General features: G+C 60.1%; 1 protein-coding gene across 1 annotated transcript in view; it reads left to right on the forward strand.

Moving 5' to 3' along the window:
* Window positions 1-22,467, forward strand: part of ZNF423 (zinc finger protein 423) — a 244,990-nt gene that overhangs the window by 211,242 nt on the left and 11,281 nt on the right. Inside the window, exons 6-7 of the mRNA XM_080644591.1 lie at window positions 5,099-5,230; window positions 6,696-6,811. Coding sequence (XP_080500717.1) covers window positions 5,099-5,230; window positions 6,696-6,811 — 248 coding nt within the window. The remainder of the gene's footprint in view (window positions 1-5,098; window positions 5,231-6,695; window positions 6,812-22,467) is intronic.

The raw sequence follows: 22,467 nt of genomic DNA on the forward strand, positions 1-22,467 counted from the left end.
GCGAGGCCCGAGGATGCCGCCGTGGCCGGTCACTGGAGCGTGAGAGCTGGGGGACAATGTCCCGCCCACGGCCCGCTGCCCGCAGCCCCTCCCTCCCGGCAGCAAATTGCAGCCTCTGAGCGTGGCCCAGGCCTGCCTTTGACCTCGGCGGGGCCCACCTGCGCTTCACCTTTAGCTTCTGGCAATCCGCTCTCTCTCCTCCCGGCTTCCCCCAAGACCCGTATGGAAATAAGTGCGTGTCTGCCAGGGATCAAATGCTTGCGGAGACAAAAGTCGGAGCGGAGGATGGTGCAGGGACTGTCATCGCCGCACGGCGCTGCCCCACAAAGCCCGCGCCGCTCTCGGCTGACACAGTTTCAGCCTGAAAGGTGCCAGCAGGCCGACTTGGTTTTAAGCGAAAGCACAGCCTATTATTATTATATATATATATTTTTTTTTGAGAAACGAAGTGTAAAATTAACACTTATTATTCCTGAGCAGAGTTGAGTGAGACACACTCACTCTGGGATGTTCAGGCTGGCTGGGTTGTTTGGCAGTGTTGATTTTTTTTTTTTTTTTTAATTTTTGAGAAATCATAATAGCCCGGCCGGCGTGGCTCAGGGGTTGAGCGTCGACCTATGCACCAGGAGGTCAGGGTTCGATTCCCGGTCAGGGCACATGCCCAAGTTACGGGCTCCATCCCCAGTGTGGGGGGTGCAGGAGGCAGCCGATCGATGTTCTCTCTCATCGTTGATGTTTCTATCTCTCCCTCTTCCTTCCTCTCTGAAATCAATAAAAATATATTTTTAAAAAAATCATAATAACTCAATAGATCCCTGGCGCCAGCCCCCACTTCTGGGGACCCGGAGGCAAGATGGGGTGCAGGGAGCTGGCGGAATCTACATTGCATGTGAGTTGGGCTGCATAACCCACTTGAGTTGTATGCGTGGGTCTCACTTACGGATGCCTGTCATGTGCTATTAAAACAAACAAAAGGAATAGAAAGGAGAGGTCTTAACTCGCAGAATCCTGCACCCCCGGGTCAGCGCGGGACCCGAGCTTCCCAGGCAGCCTGGCCACTCTGCACCAGGGTCCCCCGAGTGCTGTGTGCTCTCAGAGAACTCCGGAAAGTCATTCTCGAGGGTGCTGCTGTCTTTGGACCCTGCGACTTGGGACAGAATGAGAGGTTGTCAACATGGCAGGGTGGAGATGACAGTGGAGGCGAAGTCTGTCAGCATCCACAGGCTGGCCCACCTGGGTCACCTCAGGGCTGGGCCAACTGGGTCACCTCGGGCTGGGCCACCGGGTCACCTCGGGCTGGGCCACCGGGTCACCTCGGGCTGGCTCACCCGGGTCACCTCTGGCTGGCCCACCTGGGTCACCTCGGGCTGGCCCACCTGGGTCACCTCGGGCTGGCCCACCTGAATCACCTCGGTCTGGCCCACCTGGATCACCTCTGGCTGGCCCACCTGGGTCACCTCGGGCTGGCCCACCTGAATCACCTCGGTCTGGCCCACCTGGATCACCTCGGGCTGGCTCACCTGGATCACCTCGGTGTGGGCCACCGGGTCACCTCGGGCTGGCCCACCTGGGTCACCTCGGGCTGGCCCACCTGGGTCACAGGTGCGCAGAGGAGCGCTGCCCTCTAACTCGGTCCTCCCACACGTTCTCCTGGGTGGTTTCATGGGCAGAGGTGCACATAACGGACACCCCCGGAGCACCTCCACCCCCTTTGTGGGGCCAGGGCCTCCTTCTTCAGAAAGATTGGCAGACCCGATGGGCTGGCCCTGAAGGCAAGCACTTCCCAGGGCGGTGGGACCCTCAGGCGTGACTGTTTGCACCTCCCTTTGACGTCTTGCCGCTTTTATTTTCCTCCTCCGTCTCCCCATTTTCAGCACATCGGGGAGAAGGAGGAACCGGATCTAATTAGCCCAGAACCTCGCCTCCACGCTGGTTTGGGGCTGCGATCTGTCGCAGTGGCGGCTGCCTGGCCGTGGAACCGCCTCAGCCCCGGCTGCCTGACTGGGCGCGCGTGTTAGGAACGCGGGTGACGGCGTAGCTGTGTCTATGAATCAGGGGGACCCGCTGACGAACCGCTCAGCACTCGGAGGACGGAAAGGGGTGTCGGCCCTGACGCCTCGGATTTCTGAGCTGCAGGAGCCTTCTTTGTCCTCTCGGTGCTTGTGTGTCAGACGGGCACGGCTCCGTTCACGGCCAAGTGGCTGCAGGCCTCGCTCGGCAGAGCCATCCATCCTCCTTTGCCATCTCAGCCTGGCCGGGCGGCTCTGGCGGGCAGGGGAGAGGGCCCGCCCGGGGCCTCTCTCCTCCGTGAGTATTTCCCGAGCCTCTCCTATGGACCCAGGCGGGACGTGGTGTTCCGGGGCTCTGAGGAGGAGAAGGCAGCGTCGGCGCCCCTCACCTGGTTACCAGGGTCAGAAGGACTTGGAGGATATGGTGAGATGAATCCAGGGTCGCTCTGCCCAGCCAGGGGCAGCTGTGTGTGCTGGCATTGTCCGGGGAGGCTGCCTGGAGGAGGTGTCCAGGTGGGACACACACGGATGGGAAAGGCTTCAGAGCACCCCTCTCTCCATCCCCCCCCGCAAGGCTGTGCTAACTCAGACGTGGTCAGATTCTGAGCCCACGTTTTCCTTCTCTAGAAATGTGTTTTTCCCAGCCAGCAGGGTGAATTCTGAGGTTCAGCTTATGTTATAAACGGTCATAGAGTCCTCTGTACAATGTCTTTTTCACACACCCTCTGCCTCATTAATGTCCAAGAGGTGTCCCCATTCTGATAGGAGGCCCATGTGTAAGGGTGCTGTCTCCCATTCATTCATTCATTCATTCATTCATTCATTCATTCATTTTTTCATCCCTTGAATCCATACTCTATGCCAGGCGCTGAGAAGCATGGTTTGTGGGGCAGAGGGTGCGCTGGGGGGTCTCTGAGGCAGCCCCCCACATTGGAGGCCATCTCTAATTACGGTGACAGTCTCCCCGAGGGAAGAGGAGGACGTGCGTGGGGCCTGTGCGGCAAGCGTGCTGAGCCCGCCCCGTGTCCCTGAACTTGTCAATGAATTCTTTTCCGCTAGGATCCGTGGAAGAGCTGCCGGAATCTCTGCCGGGTGCATGTGGCCTAGTTGCCAGGGCTCCAGGGGCAGGACAAACACCCGGTAGATGCCGCCAGTGGGCTATGTGGGGCAGGCCCACTGGCACGCCCACGTGTGCGTGCGCCTCTGCGGCAGGGTGCCCGGCCGGGGGGGACGCCTGCTGTCGCTGCCAGCCCCTGCCAGGGCCCGGGGACCCAGGGACTGGCTGAGAGCCGCAGCCCATCTGTGTTTGTGCCTTGCCACCGGCAGAGGCCCTCTGCTACCGAATTCTTGCCTTTGCGGGCAAATCAGAGCACCTGGCGCCTTTGGTGAGGCTGGGCCCCCGGGAGCCCGAGGGGAGCCCACGTCCTTGGCTGTCCCAGATAATGTTCTCGCTGATACACGGAACACTGGCGACAAGCACTTATTGAGCACTTGCTGTGTGCGGGGGCGGGTCAAAACCCCTTTTCTGCCCGGACGGTATGGCTCAGGGGTTGAGTGCCGTCCCAGGCACCAGGAGGTTGCCGGTTCGATTCCCAGTCAGGACACATGCCTAGGTTTCGGGCTCGATCCCTAGCAAGAGGTGTGCAGGAGGCAGCCAGTGGGTGTTTCTCTCTCATCAGTGTTTCTGTTCCTCTCTCTTCCTCACTCTGAAATCAAGTATAAAAAAATTAAAAACAAAAACACTTTTCTTTGTAATTGTTAATATTATTAGCTTATTTAATCCTCACATCAACTGTAAGAGGAGAAGGGTGTTTTTGGATGGCGGTAACTTTAAAAAAAAAAAAAGCCTTTATTTTTGGGGTCACACTGGTCAGAAGACCACGGGGTCACTGCGGTCACAGGTGCCAGCCCCTTCCATCCCCACAGCCTGGGTGGCCCTTATTCATCAGCAGGAGCTGAGGTTTGGAGAAGCCAGGATTTGAACTCTGCCCTGCTGATTCCGGGCGGGGCTGCGAAGCCTGGGCTCTGGACGTGGACGTGACGCGGGTGCTCAGGGCACCCCCTCTTCCCTGGGAGCCTTTGAGTGGATGTTCGGGGTCTCAGAAGCTCCCAGGTGGGGAGATGGAGCCAGGTTCTCATCTGGAAGCGGGACAGGGCGCCTGCCCCTTGTGTGTGAGCCACGGGGTAGGCCACCTGTTAACAATAGAACAAGAGCGCTTCATTGCGTGTGTTTTTGTGCGAGGCCTTCCAGCGGCTCCCCGTCCCTCTGCGAGGAAAATCCCAGAGTCCTCCGTGGCCAGAGGCCCTTTGCAGTGTGCGTCCACGTGCCCCCTGTACCCTCACCCGCTCCCTGCCCCGGCCCCAGCACAGGCTCACCCCAGAACTTTTGCTCCGACCCACCGGCAGGACTCCCATGTTCCCACAGCACCTCCCGTTGCCGTGACGTGTTCATCATCTTTGTGTATGATCCGTTTGCCTCACCACTAGAATGGGGGACAGCGTATTATCTGTTTTGTTCCCCCTCCACTGCCCCCCCCCCCGAATCCCCAGCTCAAGGTGCCTGGCACATAGTACATGCTCAGTAAATATTCTATTGGGTTTTTAAAGTCCTGGCTGGACCCCATCCTGGGGCCCTCTCCATGTGACACGGTCTGGGGTTCGGGCCTTGGAGGTGGCCTGTGCGGCCTGCGGCTGGACCTGCAGGACAAATGCCAGCAAAAGGCGCCTTCAGGTGCCAGCTCTTGGGAGCCAGTCCTCCGGGGTCCGTAAGCTGGGGTGGATGGACTGTCTGGGGCTGGGCCAGGGATCAGCATCCGCAGTCCCACACCAGCCCTGGTTCTGCGGATGGGGCAGGGCTGGGGCGTGCGGGGCGTGGCTCTGCAGGGAGGGGTGTGACGTGACTCTGCAGGGAGGGGCGTGGCGTGGCATGCGGGGTGTGGCTCTGCAGGGAGGGGCGTGGCTCTGCAGGGAGGGGCGTGGCGTGCAGTGAGGGGAGGGGCGTGGCGTGTGGGGTGTGGCTCTGCGGGGAGGGGCGTGGCTCTGCAGGGAGGGGAGTGGCGTGCAGGTCACTGACATCCGCTTCCTTGCAGAGGAAGGCATCAACCACGAGTGTAAGCTGTGCAACCAGATGTTCGACTCCCCGGCCAAGCTGCTCTGCCACCTCATCGAGCACAGCTTCGAGGGCATGGGTGGCACCTTCAAGTGCCCCGTGTGCTTCACAGGTAAGGGGCCGCACCCGGCGCGTGCGGAGAGGGAGGGGACCCCAGCCTAGGCGTCCGGCCTGACAAGGACCCGGGGCTCCTGGGGAGGCCCCGAGGGACCCCCAGCCCCGCTGCCCTGCGGACCTGCCCCGCGGCCTGCTCCCTGCTCTCTGCCTCTCCTAGGAGGCCGCTGGGGTGGCTGCCTCCCCTGGCCCTCCCCTCAGCCCTGCACTCAGCTGCTGTGAGTCCTCGCTGGCCCAGCCTCGCCCTCGGATTTGGAGGCATGGGCTCCAGCGCCGCCTCCATGACCGTGAGCTCTGTCCAGCAGCAGTGGCTCTCCTGGCCACGCCTCCTCCCTGCCCAGCTCAGCCCATGTTCCCTCCATGCTCCCGGCTGGAGAGGTCAAGGGCAGCTCTGCTGGTCAACCCCCAAGCTGGCTGCCGGCCCAGGCAAGTGGCTGTCCCAGCCCTAGGCCAGTCTCGGGGGCTCTGCCGGCCCCCCTTCCGCTGCCCAGATGGCAGCCGGTGTGCGCCGAGGAGTCTGGCCTCCCCCAACATCTGCCGTCTGCCAGGCAGGAAGCCCCCCCTGGGAAGGGCGCCTGGCGGGGGGACCTCTGAAGTGCTCACCTCCCAGACACACAGCTGCTTCAGGGCCGCCTCCTGCCTGCCCGCGCCTGGGCTCCCGCCACCGGGAAGCGGGGTGGGTGACCCGCTTGGTGACAGGCCTGAGGAAAGGGCTCTGCCGTGCGAACGTCCGCACACTCACACCCTCGGGTCTCCCTCCCCCTCCAGCTAGGAGCCCCACCGCTCTGTTCCATCACCCTCTGTGGGCTCGGGGTGGGGGCTGGCTCCCAGGGGCCCCAGGTCTGCTGGCCCAGGACACGGGTCCTGTGTGTGGGGTCAGGACGCTGACAGCCCTCAGCAACAAGCATAGCCATTTGTGCGTGTCCAGCACCTTCCTGCCCCAGGCACTGCGCTCAGCCTGTTTAAACTCCAGTCTCGGCCCCGCCACCTGCCAGCCGTGGGGCCTGGGACACGTCACTGAATAGTCCCGGTGCCTCAGTTTTCCCTTCTGTAAAATGGGGGCAACAGCAGTGCCAGCCTTACGGGCCTGTGCTCTCATCCAGGAGCCCCCGTGGAAGGCACCTGGCGGGTGATGGCATGCCTTGGCCTCTTTGCGTGCCAGGCCATCTTCTAAGCATTTTTAAGTTAACCCATGTGATCCTCCCAGATGCTCAGTGAACTACGCCCTTTAAAGGTCCCCATTTTTCAGATGAAGACACGGGGCCCAGAGAGGTTCAGTGGCTTGCCCCAGGTTGCACAGCCCGTAGGTGGCCGAGCTCAGCTTCCCTGGTGAGAGCCCCAGGAGCCCCCTGTCGGCCGGCTGTGTCCAGGCTGGGCGGTCCCTCCTGCGAGCGGCGTGGGCGGCGCTCGGGGCCAGGGCTGATGTCCCGCCCTGCGTTGGCTGACGCCCTGTCCCTGTGCAGTCTTCGTCCAGGCCAACAAGCTGCAGCAGCACATCTTCGCGGTGCACGGGCAGGAGGACAAGATCTACGACTGCGCACACTGCCCCCAGAAGTTCTTCTTCCAGACAGAGCTGCAGGTCAGTGCCCTGGCCCGCGCGCACATCCCGCCGGAGGGTGCTCTTCGGGGCCCCCCGCCTGCACCGGGGGTCTCGGGATGCAGCCGGGATGGTGGGGTTTTGTAATTAGCACCGCTGACTGGAAAAGCTCCGGGCGGCCGGACGTGGCTTGTGGGCGTGGAGCCGGCGGTGGCCCTCCAGGCCGGCTGGCCTGTGGGGCGGGCTCGGCCTCTGGTGGCCCCTCATGGTCAGAGGGCCAGTGCAGAGCCGCTGAGCCGGGGGCAGGAGTCACGTGACCGTGCCCAGTTTCAGATGGGAGGACGGTCATCCGCTCTGTGCTCAGGAGGGGAGTGCTGGCTTTCGTCCTCACCACACTGGCTGTAGGGTGTGTCTGCCCATGAGGAACCCCCCACCCCCTGGACCCGCCTGCACACACACCCACGTGAGCCTTGCCCTCAGCAGTCCGCCCACCTGGACAATGGCCCATGGCTGTGCCAGGGCCCCCTTGCCGAGTGGAGGTGTGGAGCGAGGCCATGGCAGCCAGAGCGGAGTCAGACGCTGCCGGGGGCACGTGCTGTCCCCCTGGGGTGGGAGGGGCGCATTGGTGTGGCCAGTGGCAGGCAAACTCCTGTGGGCGCTGCAGCCGTCACGGAGCGGGGCCTGGGCCATCCTGTCTGCGCAGCGGGTGGTCCTCACCCAGATGAGAACAGGCCTGTGGAGGGCGCCGGGGGAGGTGGGGGGGTTGAGCGCTGGGCGGGGGGGTGGGCACTGTCCAGTGGTCAGGGCCCCGCTCCCGCTGCTGCTCTCTGACCTCTGATCCAGGCGGTTTGCTGGAGAGCCTGTTCCTTCTGCTCTGGGCAGCCCCTCGGAGCCCCCTGTGAGTCGGAGCCTCGCTCACACTGCCATCACCCGAAAGCCGTGTGGGATGGAGTTATGAACCCAATTATGCCGAGAGAGGGGTGCCACTTCCAAAAGGCTCCCGCAAGTCAGGGACCCCACCCCACGGCCCACCGCTGACTCCCCATGATCCAAACCTGAGCGTGTGCCTCTGGGCTGGGGACGGTGGGGGGATGGCCATAGGGGGCGTGGTGTCAGTGCCCGGTCATGTGACCACAGGGGGCGTGGTGTCAGTGCCCGGTGGGCGGGCCATCCGGGAGCCTCCTTAAGCCTGCAGCCTGCAAGGTCTCTCCGTGCCTCACCACCTCCCACCTGCCTTACCTGCCTGGCCCAGCTGCCAGCATAGGCCCCACGTCCCCAGACACCCGGAGCTTTCCGTAGCCGCACGGCAGGCCGCTGAACCCGGGAGTGCGTAAACTGATTTCCTTAAAACGGGGATTCGCCTTGTCCCGGGAGCCAGGAGCGGAAGGCGGCTCTCCTCCGTGGCTCCTGGGTCTGTCCCAGACACATTTCCCAGGCCGCATTTTTATTTTTTTTTTAATTTTTATTTTATTTATTTACTTTTATTTATTTATCTTTTGTTAATCCTCACCTGAGGATGGATATTTTTCCACTGATTTTTTTTTTTTTAGAAAGCGTGGGAGGGAGGAGGAGAGACAGAGAAAGAGAAACATCGATGTGAGAGAGACTCATCAATTGGTTGCCTCGCATACGGGCCTTGAGCAGGGCTGGGATCGAGCCTGCAACTGAGATCCGGGCCCTTGACCGGAATCAAACCCGGGATCCTTCAGTCCATGGGCCGACGCCCTAGCCACTGAGCCACACCGGCTAGGGCTCCCCGTTCGCCTTTTTTGAGCTTCGTGGGCACCGTCGTGCCAGGCCCACCTCGCCGGCGGAGTGTGGAGCTGCGGCCTCCGTCCCATCTGGCATCAGCCACGCCCTCCCCGGCTGCCGAGGGCCCCAGGCCCCAGGATGCTTTCCGGGAGCCGCAGGTTCCTGGGTCACCCCGTCAGCCTTTAAGGCAGATCCTCAAGTGCCGAGGACCTCGCTAAATTATAGCCTTAACGAGTCCCTATTTTCTGCAATTACTGATTTTAATTACAGACCGTTTAAATGTGGAAGTGTTGTCGCAACGCCAAATCTATGCAAATAATGGCTTTCGTTAAGTGGTTCAAACAGCAATTTTCTGGGTTTTTGAGAGGAGGCTTTTCCAGCCGTGGGAGTTTTCGTCGCCATCTCGCTGAAGCTGGGGCCGGCAGGCAGGGTGGCTTTCTTCGCTGACGTGGGGTTAGGTGTGCAGCCGGAGCGCGGCCTGGTCCCCGGGCCTCGGCTGGCTCGCCTGGCCGCCTGTCATTGAGGTCCGGTGGGGATTCCGGGGAGATACTATTTATAGGCGCAAGTGACGCGGGGCTGAGAGGTCTTGAGAAGACGCAGGGACGGCGGCTGTCCTCACTGCCGGACTGGAAATACTGCTGTGGACATAGAAGCAATACGGTGGATTAGCCGGCCGGCGTGGCTCAGTGGTTGAGCGTCGACCCGTGCACCAGGAGGTCGCTGGTTCGATTCCCAGTCAGGGCACGTGCTGGGTTTGCAGGTGTGATCCCCAGTGCGGGGTAAGGTGGGGTACTCCTTGGTGAGGTGATCAGGGAGAGCCTCTCTGAGGAGGTCACATTTGAACCGAGGTCTGGGTCCGTGAAGGAGAGAGCGCGTGGAAGAGAGCCGTGCAAAGGCCCTGTGGTCAGGGGGAGCTAGGTGTGTTGCTGGGACAGAAGGCAAAGTGCGGCTGAAGCACAAGAGAATGGGGGCTGGAGGGAGGGGCTGGCAGGTGGCCCAGGTCATGGCAAGGTTTGCAGGGCAGCGAAAGCTTTGGGGTTTTATCCCGTTGCAGTGGGAAGCCCAGCCGGGGAGAGGGATTATCGGACGTATTCGGTGCCTCAGCATTTAAGACAGTGGTCGGCAAACCGCGGCTCGCGAGCCACATGCGCAGCTCTTTGGACCCTTGAGGGTGGCTCTTCCACAAAATACCACGGCCTGGGCGAGTCTATTTTGAAGAAGTGGCGTTAGAAGAAGTTTAAGTTTAAAACATTCGGCTCTCCAAAGAAATCTCCATCGTTGTCCTGTGGATATTTGGCTCTGTGGACTAAAGAGTTTGCCGACCACTGATTTAAGAAGTTTAGTCTTTGAAAGGACACTGTTAAGTGAGGAGAAGTCACAGACTTGGGCGAAAACTTTTACAGGTCACATGTTTGTATCCAGAACACGTAAAATAAAACTCTCAAAACTCGTGAATGGTGGCGGGGAGGGGATCCACAAAAAGTGAGCAAAACCCTTCAGGCCTTCACCTGCGAGGTGTGGATGCTCACGTCCTTCGTCCTCAGGGACGTGCCGGCGAAAACCACGACGTTAAGCCACCGCGGCGACGCCGAGTGGGGCCGGGGTGTGGACGAGGTGTCGGAACGCCCAGACTCTGCTGGTGAAGCGCACGGGGCCCGTAGTTGGTGCGTTTCTTCTGCAGAGAAACATGCATGTGACACGCCACCTGGTGGCCCTTCTCCTGGCTGCTCCCCCAGGAGAACTGCCAACGTGCTCCCCACAGCCTCGCCAGGAATGAGGCCAGAGCTCTCCTCGCGCGCCCTCCCTGTCTCTTAGCGGGTGGAGGGTGGAGGGACGAGGTCCAGGCATCCTCCCGGCCACGGCGCAGGAGCAAGCAGCACGTCAGCCGCAAGAGCTGCCGACACCAAGGGAGAGAAGCCAGACTCGACGAGCTCCGACCGGACGTTTCTGTGTCCGTGATGTCCCGGGAACGGGCAGAAATGCTGGAAGGGAAAACAGTAGGCGCAGGGGCTGCAGGTGGGGGCAGAAATGGAGGAGACTTCACAAGGTTCTCCTGAACGTGCAGGCAGCAAGCGCCCACATGCACACACATGCCCACATGTGCACACACATGCCCATGCTTACATACGCTTGCGCACACATGCACACATGCACACACACATGCACGCCCACACCCTGAGTGCTCGCTGTGCCAGGCGGGCGGGTCCAGCCTCACTTCCGGGAGCTCCCAGGCCCGTTTGACCGGAAGCGCCTCAGGTGGACGGCAGGCAGGTGCGGGGACCGTCGTCGGCGAGCGTGTAAGCGCCGTCGGGAGGAGGGTGCTGTCCACATGCTTCCGCGGCCCTAAGACTCCGGTCGTGGGCAGAAGCTCAGGACGTGGCTCCGGCCTCTGGCCGTCCCAGGTCAGAGTTCACTCTGGCTGGGCCTTCGATGGGAGGGGCACGGGGGAGGGGGGTTGGGTGCCTGGAGCTGTTTCGGGGGTCCCGTTCCCAGGAGTCCAGCATCCCTTCATCGAGGCAGGGACACGCAGCCTCCGCGTGGCTCGGCTGTTCTCTGTCCTGGGTGTCCTGGATGTGGGAAGGTGGCCCGCACCGCCCGACCCCTGTCGCTTCCGCCGAGACCCGTCTTCCTCCGCTGCGCCCGGGCCCCGTGGAGGGCGGTGGGTGGACCTGGTTGGGGGCGTGAGACAGACGGCAAGCCACAGACTCCCACAATGTCAGGGCTGTCGGCCTGTGTTCCCAGCCTCAGGCCTCGGCAGATGAAGGCCTGGGGCTCTGTGGGCCCCCTGCCAGGGCTGAGCTGACCCGAGAGGAGGGGCAGGCTCGGCCCGTGCCGCCCAGCTGTCCCTGAGTCCCCGCGGACAGCTCTGTGCCCGCAGACCCTGGCATGGAGGGCACCTCCTCTCCTTCCTGACGGCTTCCCTGAATCCCGCTCTGCAGCATGCCCGGGGAGGGCACGAGGGAGTGTGCCCATCGCCAGCCTAGCAGGGCCGGCTCCAGCATGCGGGACAGGACCCGCCGAAACCGGAGGAGAAACAGAACAGCCCCACCCCCGGGCAGGTCCCCGCTGCGGGCCAGGCCCCGCGCTAAGCGTTTTGCTTGAATTGGTCTCAGCACAGCCCAGGACGGCAGAGCTCTCGTCTCCACGGACTGATAGGGGAACGAGGCGCGGGGACTGGCCCAGGGTCACGGGCGCACGGCAGAGGCGTGTGCAGAGCCAGATCGTGGCGGCCACCGAGGCACCCGAAAACCCCCCAAAGTTTACACGCGCTGCCATTCGTATGAGCTAATAGATTTAAATGAGGCCTGCGGTGCTGAACTATTAAAAGCCTTCATGTCAGGGGACCCAGAAACTATTTTCGTAGTTGGGCCAAGCAGGTAGCACAAGCAGCGGCAGCGACAGGGGATGTGCGGGAGCCTGGCGGCAGGCGGCCCAGGTGGGAGCGCCCGGGGCCCCTGCTGGGGAGCCGGCCTGGGGGCCGCATTCGCTGGGCTGGAGCGTGAGGCCAGGAGCCTGCAAACCTTGCAACGAGCGAGGGGGTGAGACCCGCTCTGGCCAGGCCTGGGGAGGAGGATTCAGGCCAGTGGTGGAGGCAGGGACCTCGTAAGACCTCAAGCTGCCCAGTGCCTCCACCCCGCCCCCCCCAACACACACACCTACAGAAACTTGGGGTGCACAGAGAGCTGTCACGGGGAGGCGGGGCCCGGGAACGGCTCTTCTGGCCTCTGGCATCCTGGCTTCCTGCAGACCTCGGGGCTGGGGCCCGGCTGGGGCCATGGGCTGCCCGGGGCCCAGGAGGCCAGACGCCCTCGCGGGCAGACGGAGAGGCGACAGGAAACGCCTCCTGAGGGCCCCCGGTGGCCAAGCGGCCAGCCCGGCCTTGAGCGGATGCATTTAAAGGATTAGCTCATGCTGTCTGCTTGCATGTGCCTGATCATGCCACTTCCAGCTAAATGATTACCATCGATTAAAAGCGGGGCTCCGGACGCTCACGCGCAGCCCAGTGCCCTTCCGATGGGGCACGCTGGGCCCTGCCCGCGGGTCCTGGTACCCAGCCAGGGGAGGTGCCCAGGAGCCCCGGCGCCCTCTGAGCTCCCCTGGATGCTTCCTTCCCAGCCCTCGAGCGCGCTCGGTGGGCCCCGCTCACTCGTTGCATTTCCTTGAACAAGCCTTGACCGAGCACCTAGCGAGGGCGCTGCCAGGGAGCCCAGGGCCGCCGGGAGCAGGGAGCAGCATCCCTGCTTTTGCCCAGAGCTGGCGTTCTGTGGGAAACGCCAACGCTGAGTCAGTGAGCACACGAACTAGGTCATGGCAGATGGCGGGATTCCGAAGACAATGAAACACGGTGTCGTGATAGTGATGCACGTGTGTGTGCGTGCGTGCATGTGTGTGCGTGTGTGTGTATGTGTGTGCTGGGGGGTGTGTGTCAGGACAAGGGGAGGGGATGTTAGGGATGGAAAACCGATCGGGTGTCCAGGGAAGGCTGGCATGTCGACTGGGTCCTGAAGGTTGAGAAGGCGCCAGTGGGGAGAAGGGCTGGGGGTTCTTCCAGGAAAGGGAGCAGGCAGTGCAAAGGCCGGAGGCAGAGATTGGGGTGTCCGCGGAGCAGAGGAGAGGGCGGCAGTGAGCGGGACGGACGGCAGTGCCTTCTTGCTTTGTTCCTCTGGGCGGTCCCGTCTCGCCTGCTCAGGTGTGGGTGCTTCCGGGCGCACCTGTACCTGCTGGTCCTTCTGCTTGAAGGCCCTTCCTGTCTCGGGCCTCAGGGCCCAGCTCACATGGGCCCTGCTCAGAATCCCTCGCTGCTGCTTCTCCTTTGGCTTCTTCCGCCTGGGTTTAACCCCTGCTCCCTTTGCCAATACAGACTGTCGTAACTAGATCTACACCTGAATTCCCACTCGACCCTGAGATTTTGGAGAGTGAAGACTCCTTTGCCATCCACCCACCCATCCATCCATCCATCTATCCATCACTCATCCATCCATCCATCCATCCATCACCCATCCATCCATCCATCCATCCATCACTCTTCCTTCCATCCATCCATCACCCATCCATCCATCCATCTATCCATCACTCATCCATCCATCCATCCATCTACCTATGTATTCATCCGTCCATTCATCTACCTATGCATTCATCCGTCCATCCATCACTCATCCATCCATCCATCCATCCATCCATCACTCATCCATCCATCCATCATCCATCCATCCATCCATCACTCATCCATCCATCCATCCATCTACCTATGCATTCATCCATCCATCCATCACTCATCCATCCATTCATCACCCATCCATCCATCCATCACTCATCCATCCACCCATCACTCATTCATCTATCCATCCATCCATCCATCACTCTTCCATCCATCTATCTATCACTCACCCATCCATCCATCCATCCATCCATCCATCTACCTATGCATCCATCCATCCATCACTCATCTATCCATCCATCTATCCATCACTCATCCATCCATCCATCCATCACTCACTCACTTATCCATCCACCCGTCCATGTATCCATCCATCATCCATCCATCCACTTATCCCTCCATCCTTCCATCCATCGCCATATGTTTCACCATATTTCCTGTAGTTCCTAAGACGTAGGAAATGAAGGGAAGAACAACAGGGGAAGGAGGAGAAGCAGGGGGGCTGTCGCTGCAGATTCCAGGGGCCCAGGTAGAAGTTCCTGGTTTCCTTGCCTCTTCGTGCACTGCCGTCGGATCCAGCCGGATAATTACAACTGATAATAATTAAACGTTAAAAGTGCTCTAGGCACATGCTTAGCATTTGACTCTGGCTGAGCTTTCTGTGAGCAGCAGCGTCTTCCTCCTTCCTGCTTTGAAGTCAGCCAGCCCGTGGCACCCACCCCGCCAGGGGCCGAGGGCCGGCTGGGCCTGGCCTGGGGGAGCTATGGGAAGGTGCCGGTGACTCCCTCAGGGTGAGCCTGCCGCTGGCATTAGCGTCTTCCCCAGATCGCCGCCTCCCAAGTTATTTCCTATTGCTGACATTTGCACCTCAGTTTCCTCATCTGTAAAATGGGGTGAGACCAGGTGCCTCGGGCTGTGACGACGGAGAGGTCCGTGTGTGAAGCACCGAGGATCCGAGCTTTCCTGTGGGCAGTGGTGGCATGGGTCAGGGGGTCGTCACTTAGAGCCCAGTTCAGCTCGGATTCTATCACACGTGGCAGTGTGGAGTGACAGCGCCGTGCCCATGCCCTGGGACAGACAGCCTGACTTCAGGACCCAGCCCCACCACCGCGCAGCTCGGTGACCTCGAGCGGGTCACTGACCCTCTCTGGGCCTCAGTAGACGGGGGTGATGCCAGTCCCCTCCTGTGGATGCTGGGGACCCGGGGGGCGGTGAGCACCAGCCACTGTCGTCATCATCACCGCGTTCGAGGTCTGGGTGCCATGAGCTTTCGGTTCACATCCCCATCGGCTCAGCCACTCAGTGTAGCCCCCGGGGTTTCCTGGGCACCTGCCATGGGCCAATGTGTGCCGGTGCTGGGGACGCACGGAGGTCTCAGCCCCTCGTGTGTTGTGGGGAGGGGACCCGTGAGCTGATGAAGGCAGTGGGAAGCCTGTGTATGATGTGTCTGAGGAGCGATGGGGTGTCATGTACGACAGTATTATCTCCACGCATTGGATAGGCCCATATCACAGCTGCTGTGGACAGCAGAGCCGTATGCATCACGGCAGCCAGGGGCCTGCACCCCGACCGTGTCACCAGCACCAGCCTCTAGTCTCGGTTCATCCACTCCTGAGCCGGCGAGGCATTTCCCGTGTCCAGGGACGCGGAGCAGCGTCACCATCGCCTCTTCCCGCTCCTGCTCTTGGGACGCTGGCCCTCCTGAGGGGCCACGGGGGTGGGGTGAGGCGGGGCGGGCACGGCGGGGCGCTGTGGAGTCTGCCTGGGCACTGGCTTGCCCCTTGGCATCCCTAATCACTGGCCCCAACGTAGTGAAAACCAGACAGCGTTTCCGAGGGCCTCCTGGGAGCCTGACGCCGCGGGGGCAGGCTTCCAGACCTCGCCGTGACCCGGGAGCGTGGCGCCCTGTGACCTGCACGCCACAGATGGTGAACTGAGGCCCCCGGGCTGCCCAGCTGCCGGGGTTGCAGGGCTGGGAACCCAGGCATCGCAGCACCGGGCTTGCACGAGACTCTCGGGCCAGGGGTAGGCCTCTGGGTCCCGGGCGTCGGGGAGCCGGCGGGCCTCCACCTCCAAAAGGGCAGGCGTCCAGAGGTGCCCGAGAGGCCTCCCCGCTCCTGGACACGTGCTGTCCCGCTCTGGGCAGCTGCCGCGGTCACTGCCGGGAAGGGCAAGGCGGGAGCGGGCAGGGGGCGCCCGCCCAGCTGTGTTCAGATGCACGCGCCCCGGGGCTCTGCCTGCCAGAGCGATGAAGTGTGTGGAGGCCCAGGTGGGGACTGGGGGGAGGGCTCCCCCAACGGCCCAGCTCCGGGCAGAGATGGCACTTGGAATGGGCCTCGGGCTGCCCGTCTGCCCATCAGAGCTTGTCATTGATGCCCTAGGGCGGGGGGCCAGCCAGCGTTAGAGGGGCACGGTGCCATTGCGACAGATGGGCACGGGGGAGCTGCCAGGAGCCTTGAGCCAGCAGCCATCGAGTGCGGGGAGCCCAGCCCCTCGCCGGCGCGGCCCCAGCCGGACCAAATGCCTTCAGTTTCTTAGAAGCAGTGAGAAGACCAATCACAGCGGGCGCCCGGTGGGCCCAGGGCTCCCAGAGGTTGGCACCTTACAAAGCCCCGACCCTTCCCACCCCCAACTTAGAAAATTGGGCGTTACCACCGTCCGACCTACAGGAAAGAAGGACAGGGGCGCTGGAGGGCGGGGGTGAATTTCAGCTGCGTCTTGCTGTCGCTGTGACGTGGGTGTGCGACCTCGTCTGTGAGACCCCCGCCCCCGCCCTGGCCTCACCTGGACCGTGGCCCATCTGCCTCTCCTGGAGGGTCAGGGTGGAATGCCTTGGGGGGACTGTGAATCATGGGACACCGTGCCCGGCCCGGGGAGGCCTAACAGGATGGGGCCGGGGATGGAGGAACTGAGGTGACGCTGCTGTCCCATTTCACAGATGGGAGACTCGATACCCTGTCTGTCACACAGCTAGGAAGTGGCAGGGCCGAGCCTACCCTGGTGGGAACAGCAGTGACAGCGACAGCGACAGCCCCCGGGCACTGTGGGGAGCCCTTCGCGCTGCTCATCCTGTTTCATCTGGGGACCCTCCTATGAGGCCGATGCTGTTTTCCCTCCCCATTTTACAGATGGGAAGACGGAGGCACAGCGAGGCAGTGGCCGAGATGGGATCTGAGGGTAGGACCGCTGCCCGGACACCGTGCCGGTCTTTTCTCTGCCCTCGAGCCCCGTCCGTGTTAAAAACGCGCCCTGCTTTGTCTCCTGATCCGGAAGTCTGTCTTCCCGACGCCCCGGGAGCGGGCGGCTGCCTCCCGCCGGGCCGCGGGGCCTGGCATGCGGGTGCTCGGCCCCACCGCCACGCGGCGAGAACTGGGTGCTCTCGGTGGGAGCCTGCATTGCACGCCTCGGTCGAGCAGCAGCAATTACTAATGACATTTAGGAAGAAATTAATGATGAGAAATGCAAGTTGGCATTTCAGGAGCGCCCGTCAGCCGCCGCGCAGCAGCCCTCGCGGGAGAGGCCGGGAGGGGCCGGGCACGGAGGCCGAGGGGCAGGGTGAGAATTAATTCCGCTGTGTCAATAGTGAGCGTGGCCCTCGCCCTGCTCCTGGACTTCAGACAAGAGCAAACACGGATTGGCCGGGGCTGGTCCAGGGTCGCCGTGAGTTCCCTGTGTGCTGGGAGGGGGGCGAGGCCAGGTGCAGGTCCACTGGTACCAGGAGGCGGTGGGGGCAGCAGGGGACAGTGAGAAAGGAGAGGTGGCCTTAGGACAGGGTCCTGAGGGCTCAAATCCAAGCACCGCCTCTTACCACCGGTATAACTTAGCAAGTGACATCGCCTTTCTCAGCCTCAGTTTTCTCATCAGTAAAATGGGGCCACTTGGGAGTTGACTGGGCCGGGTGGACTCGGTTCCCTGCGGGATCAGGGAGCACGGCATCCCCTTCCCTCCCTTCAGAGTGAGAGGAGGTCCCGTCCCGGCTGCCCTCACCCCGAGGGCCAGAGGCGCACACAGGGACTAGTCACTGTCACAGGAATGAACATTTTTACAGTGCAGGGCCTGGGGGATTTGGGAAACTTGAAATGGCTGTCCATGTTTCAGATACGGACGTTTCTCGTAATTACAGTGGCTAACGTTTATATAGTGTGCATTAAGTGCCAGACGTTGTCCTTAGCACTTTCATACACTAAAACAGGGGTGGGCAAACGTTTTGACTCGAGGGCCACAATGGGTTCTTAAACTGGACCGGAGGGCTGGAACAAAAGCATGGATGGAGTGTTTGTGTGAACTAATATAAATTCAAAGTAAACATCATTACATAAAAGGGTACGGTCTTTTTTTTTTTTTTTATTTCAATAGTTTTATTCATTTCAAACATTTTAACAAGAAGAATGTAAACACTAATTATTATAATTTGAGACTTCAAAAAATGGAGGAATCATAGCACAATAACATACCTTATATTGAAGATGGCAAAGGCAAAATAAAATTGCCTAACAAAGGAAAGGTACAAAAGCCTTTCAAATTAAACTTAAATATAATAAAATAATTTAAAACTAAAACAAATAGAAAAGAACAAAATGTGTAAACAGTAAATTAAACATTTTCTTTAGTGCAACTTCCAAATGATGCCCGGGACGTAGATGTAGATGGCAATGTAGACTGGGTTGAAAGGTTTTTGGTCTTTAAAACATCAGCTTCAGTGGGAACAGTGTTGTTGGTCTCCTTTTTAGCTAATGCTCTGATACTGTGCTCTCCAGGGGCGTGTCTCCCTACATCACCACGATAACGTGTCTCCGCATTCCCAGGGTGATGTCGGGGGACGCGTCCGCGGGCATTACAAGGAGCCTCTGGAAGATGGAGAGGTTGTTCCTTCTACTGAAATGGGCGGATATAAATCCGTCCACTCAGAAGAAGGAGCTGCGGCCGTGTTTCCCGACGCTGCCATGTTAACACTGCTGCTGGTGAAGGAGCGGAGGGGAGAGCAAGAGAACCCTCTGCTCTTTCGGCTCCGCGGGCCGGATAGAACAGCCGAACGGGCTGGATCCGGCCCGCGGGCTGTAGTTTGCCCATGGCTGCACTAAAACATTCGATCCTCACAATGCGGGCATTGTTAAAGTAAGAAAACTGAGGCTCAGAGTGGCTAACTAACTCCCTGAGGCCACCATCCATCCATCTATCCATCCATTACTCCCTGTCATTCACCCATCTATTCATTGACCCATCTATCTATTCACCATCTATCCATCCATCATCCACTCATCTGTAAATCTACACATTCATCTATCCATCCATCCATCCATCATCCACCCATCTCTCCATCCATCCATCCATCCATCCATCCATCCATGCATCATCTATTCATTCTCCATTCACCACTCATCCATCCATTCATCCACCCACTCATTCTAACATCCACCCATCCACCTTCTGTCCTTCTGTCCATCCATTATCTACCCATCCATCCATCTATCCATCCATTACTCCCTGTCACTCACCCATCTATTCATTGACCCATCTATCTATTCACCATCTATCCATCCATTATCCACTCATCTGTAAATCTACACATTCATCTATCCATCCATCCATCCATCCATCCATCCATCATCCACCCATCTCTCCATCCATCCATCCATGCATCATCTATTCATTCTCCATTCACCACTCATCCATCCATTCATCCACCCACTCATTCTAACATCCACCCATCCACCTTCTGTCCTTCTGTCCATCCACCTTCTGTCCTTCTGTCCATCCATTCTGTCCACCCATCCATTATCTACCCATCCGCCCATCTATTCATCCATCCCTCTATCCATCTACCACCCACCCATCTATTTGTCCATCATTCACTCATCTATTCATCTACCCATCTCTCTATTCACCATCCGTTCATCCACTGTCCGCTCATCTACACGTTCATCTATCCATCCATCATCTACTGATCATCCGTCCACCATCCATCCATCCATCCAGCCAGCCAGCCAGCCATCCACCTGCCACCATCCATCATCAGCCATCCATCCAGCTGCACATCCATGAGTACTGAGTGCTGGGCAAGTGCCAGGAACTACACCCTTGCATGATGCTTCCTCATATACTTTAACTCCATGCTTACCTGGTACCCATCCCTCCCTCCCCTAAAACTGCACGTGCACCTACACACACACACACACACACACACACACACACACACACGCTCTGGTGAGGTGAGTGGGATGGGACAGACTGGAGGTATGGAGGATCCTTGGTTCGCCTCATGGACACCCGGTGGTTCTGCCTGGTGGTGGGAGGGAAGCTTAGGGCAGACCCACCTGGTCATGGAGGGGCAGGTGTGTGGGTGAGGATGCTGTGCCCACAGTTCGTTTGGGAGCTGGTTGAGGACAAGCTGGGAAGACAGCCTGGGCCACCGTGTTCTTCGGCCCCTTCGGTGGGAGCCGCTCGGAGGAGCCTGCCATTCTGGGTGGCGGGGGTCCCCTTTGCCCTTCGCTTTGCGCCAGACTGGACGTCCTCTCCGGACGGGCAAGGGTGTACAGCCGAGTGTTTCCCGCGAACCGTCGCGATCATTGGACATAATCGGTCTCAGCTGCGGCTTTGCTCGCTGGCGCGTGGACACAATTCATCACAGCAAATGAGGTCCAGCCCCAGCACGCCGGGCCCTGGCGCCGCCGGGGGCTCTCGGCGAGGGGCTGCCGGCGAGGGGCCGGCCACGTGGGCGCCGGGAGCCACGGGGGGCAGTGGGCCATGTTTTCTGAAGGGCATCACCCTCAGAATACCCGCCAGGCAGCTCTGCATCCGCGGGGTTCCTTTTCTGGAAATGTTAAGGATGCGGGAAAGTCTTCCTTTGAGGAGGGATGTGAGGATGGTGGCAAGGGGTGATCGAAGTCTGAAAACAGCACCACGAGCACCTACAAGCACGGGGCTGGGTGAGGGACCTGTGTGTTGGTGTAATGAGTGACGCGGGACCTGGGTTTTCCAGAACAGCCCTCATGGCCGGGGTTCCGTCCCTGCTACTGGCACGGCGTCCTGACTGTGGGCTCGTGAAACACGGCGACTGTACGTGGAGCTGGGTTTTCTCGTCAGATGTTGACGAATGAGGATTTAAAGTTGTAAAGGCCTTTCTTTTCTAACATGGCAAAATGTTCCATGCCTGCAGGCGAGCCTGCCCACCTCTTTGGGGGCCGGGGGGAGAGGGCACACCTCCTCCGAGAACAGGGGACTTGAAGGCCCAGGTCCTTCCAGGCCTGTGCCTGGGCGCTGAGTCCTGGGCACAGTGGAGGCCCCCCGCGCAGCAGAGAGGTGGTGGAGGCCTGGCACGGAATGCCAGCGGGCGATCGCGGGTGGCGTGCCCCTTCGTCTCTCTGCCTCTGTCTGTGCAGCTTCCAACTTCCAGCCCTGAGCCAGAGCCGTGGGGGCAGTGGTGCAGGCCCCCCCGAGCGCTGAGCTCTTCGGTAGAATGGGCCCCACTCGTGCCCACCTGCCCACTCACCCTGTGGGGCCCCACCCAATTTTTTAAAATACATTTTTTATTGATTTTTTTTTTAGAGGAAGGGAGAAGGAGAGAGATAGAAACATCAATGGGAGAGAAGCATCGTCTACCAGCTGCCTCCTGCACGACCCCCTCTCCCCCACTGGGGATCGAGTCCTCCACCCACTATGTTTCCTGACCAGGAATCCAACTGTGACCTCTTGGTTCCTAGGTCAACACTCAACCACTGAGCCACGCCACTGGGCCAATTCTTTTTAGTTGTGGTAAAATACACATAACATACATACACACAATACATATACATGCAATAAAATACTTAAGTAAAAATAAAACATCCTATATAAGAAAGAGGTAATATGCAAATTGACCCTCACGGCCTCACAAGATGGCTGCCTATGACCAGGCCGACAGGGGGGTTAGTGAGGGATGACAAAACAACTGAGCAGCAGGCTGCGTGGGGCGACCAGGCCAGCGGGGTGGTGAGAGGGCAGTAAGGGGTGACCAGGCTGGCAGTGGGGGGGCAGTTAGGAGCGACCAGACCAGCAGGGAGGGGGGGCAGTTAGGGGCAACCAGACAGGCAGGCAAGTGAGCAATTAGGAGCCAGCAGTCCAGGATTGTGAGAGGGATGTCCAACTGCCCGTCAGACATCCCCCAGGGGGTCCCAGATTGGAGAGGGTGCAGGCTGGGCTGAGGGGGGCCCCCCCCCATGCATGAATTTCATGCACCGGGCCTCTAGTATTAATATAGTAAATCAATAAAACATAAAAATGGATAAAAATGCCCCTAATATAATGTACGTCTGAACCACTGTTTGGCGTGGCGTTCAGGGGCAGCGAGCACACACACATGGACAGTGCCGTGCACACAACGCCCTTTCACCTGGCAAAACGGAAAGTCTGTCCGCACTACGCACGACCCCCAGCCCCGGCCCCACCAGTCGAGGACCTCACAGAGGGTTTTTGTCCTTCTGTGCCTGGCCTGTGGCCCTCGGCATTGTGTCTTCAGAGGCTCCCCCCACTTTTCAGGAAAAACCAGAACTGCCCCGGGCAGGGCGGGCAGGGGCAGGGGCGGGAGGAGGGGCTCCAGTTTTGCTCCTCGCTGCCCCATCGTGCAGGGCTTGCTGGCTGCCGTAGCTAGCTGGCGGTCATTTCTGCCTCCTCACTGTGTTCCCAGCACCTGCGGGCTCTGCGCTGACACCAGGCACCGCCGAGAGCTGAGAGCCACGGCGGGGAGACACCCAGATCCGTGCAGGCAGAGTGGGTGCAGGTGCGGAGCTACACGGGGAGGGGGCTCACCACG

This window comes from Plecotus auritus (assembly GCF_963455305.1).
Source record: "Plecotus auritus genome assembly, chromosome: 10".
NCBI classification, from domain to species: domain Eukaryota; kingdom Metazoa; phylum Chordata; class Mammalia; order Chiroptera; family Vespertilionidae; genus Plecotus; species Plecotus auritus.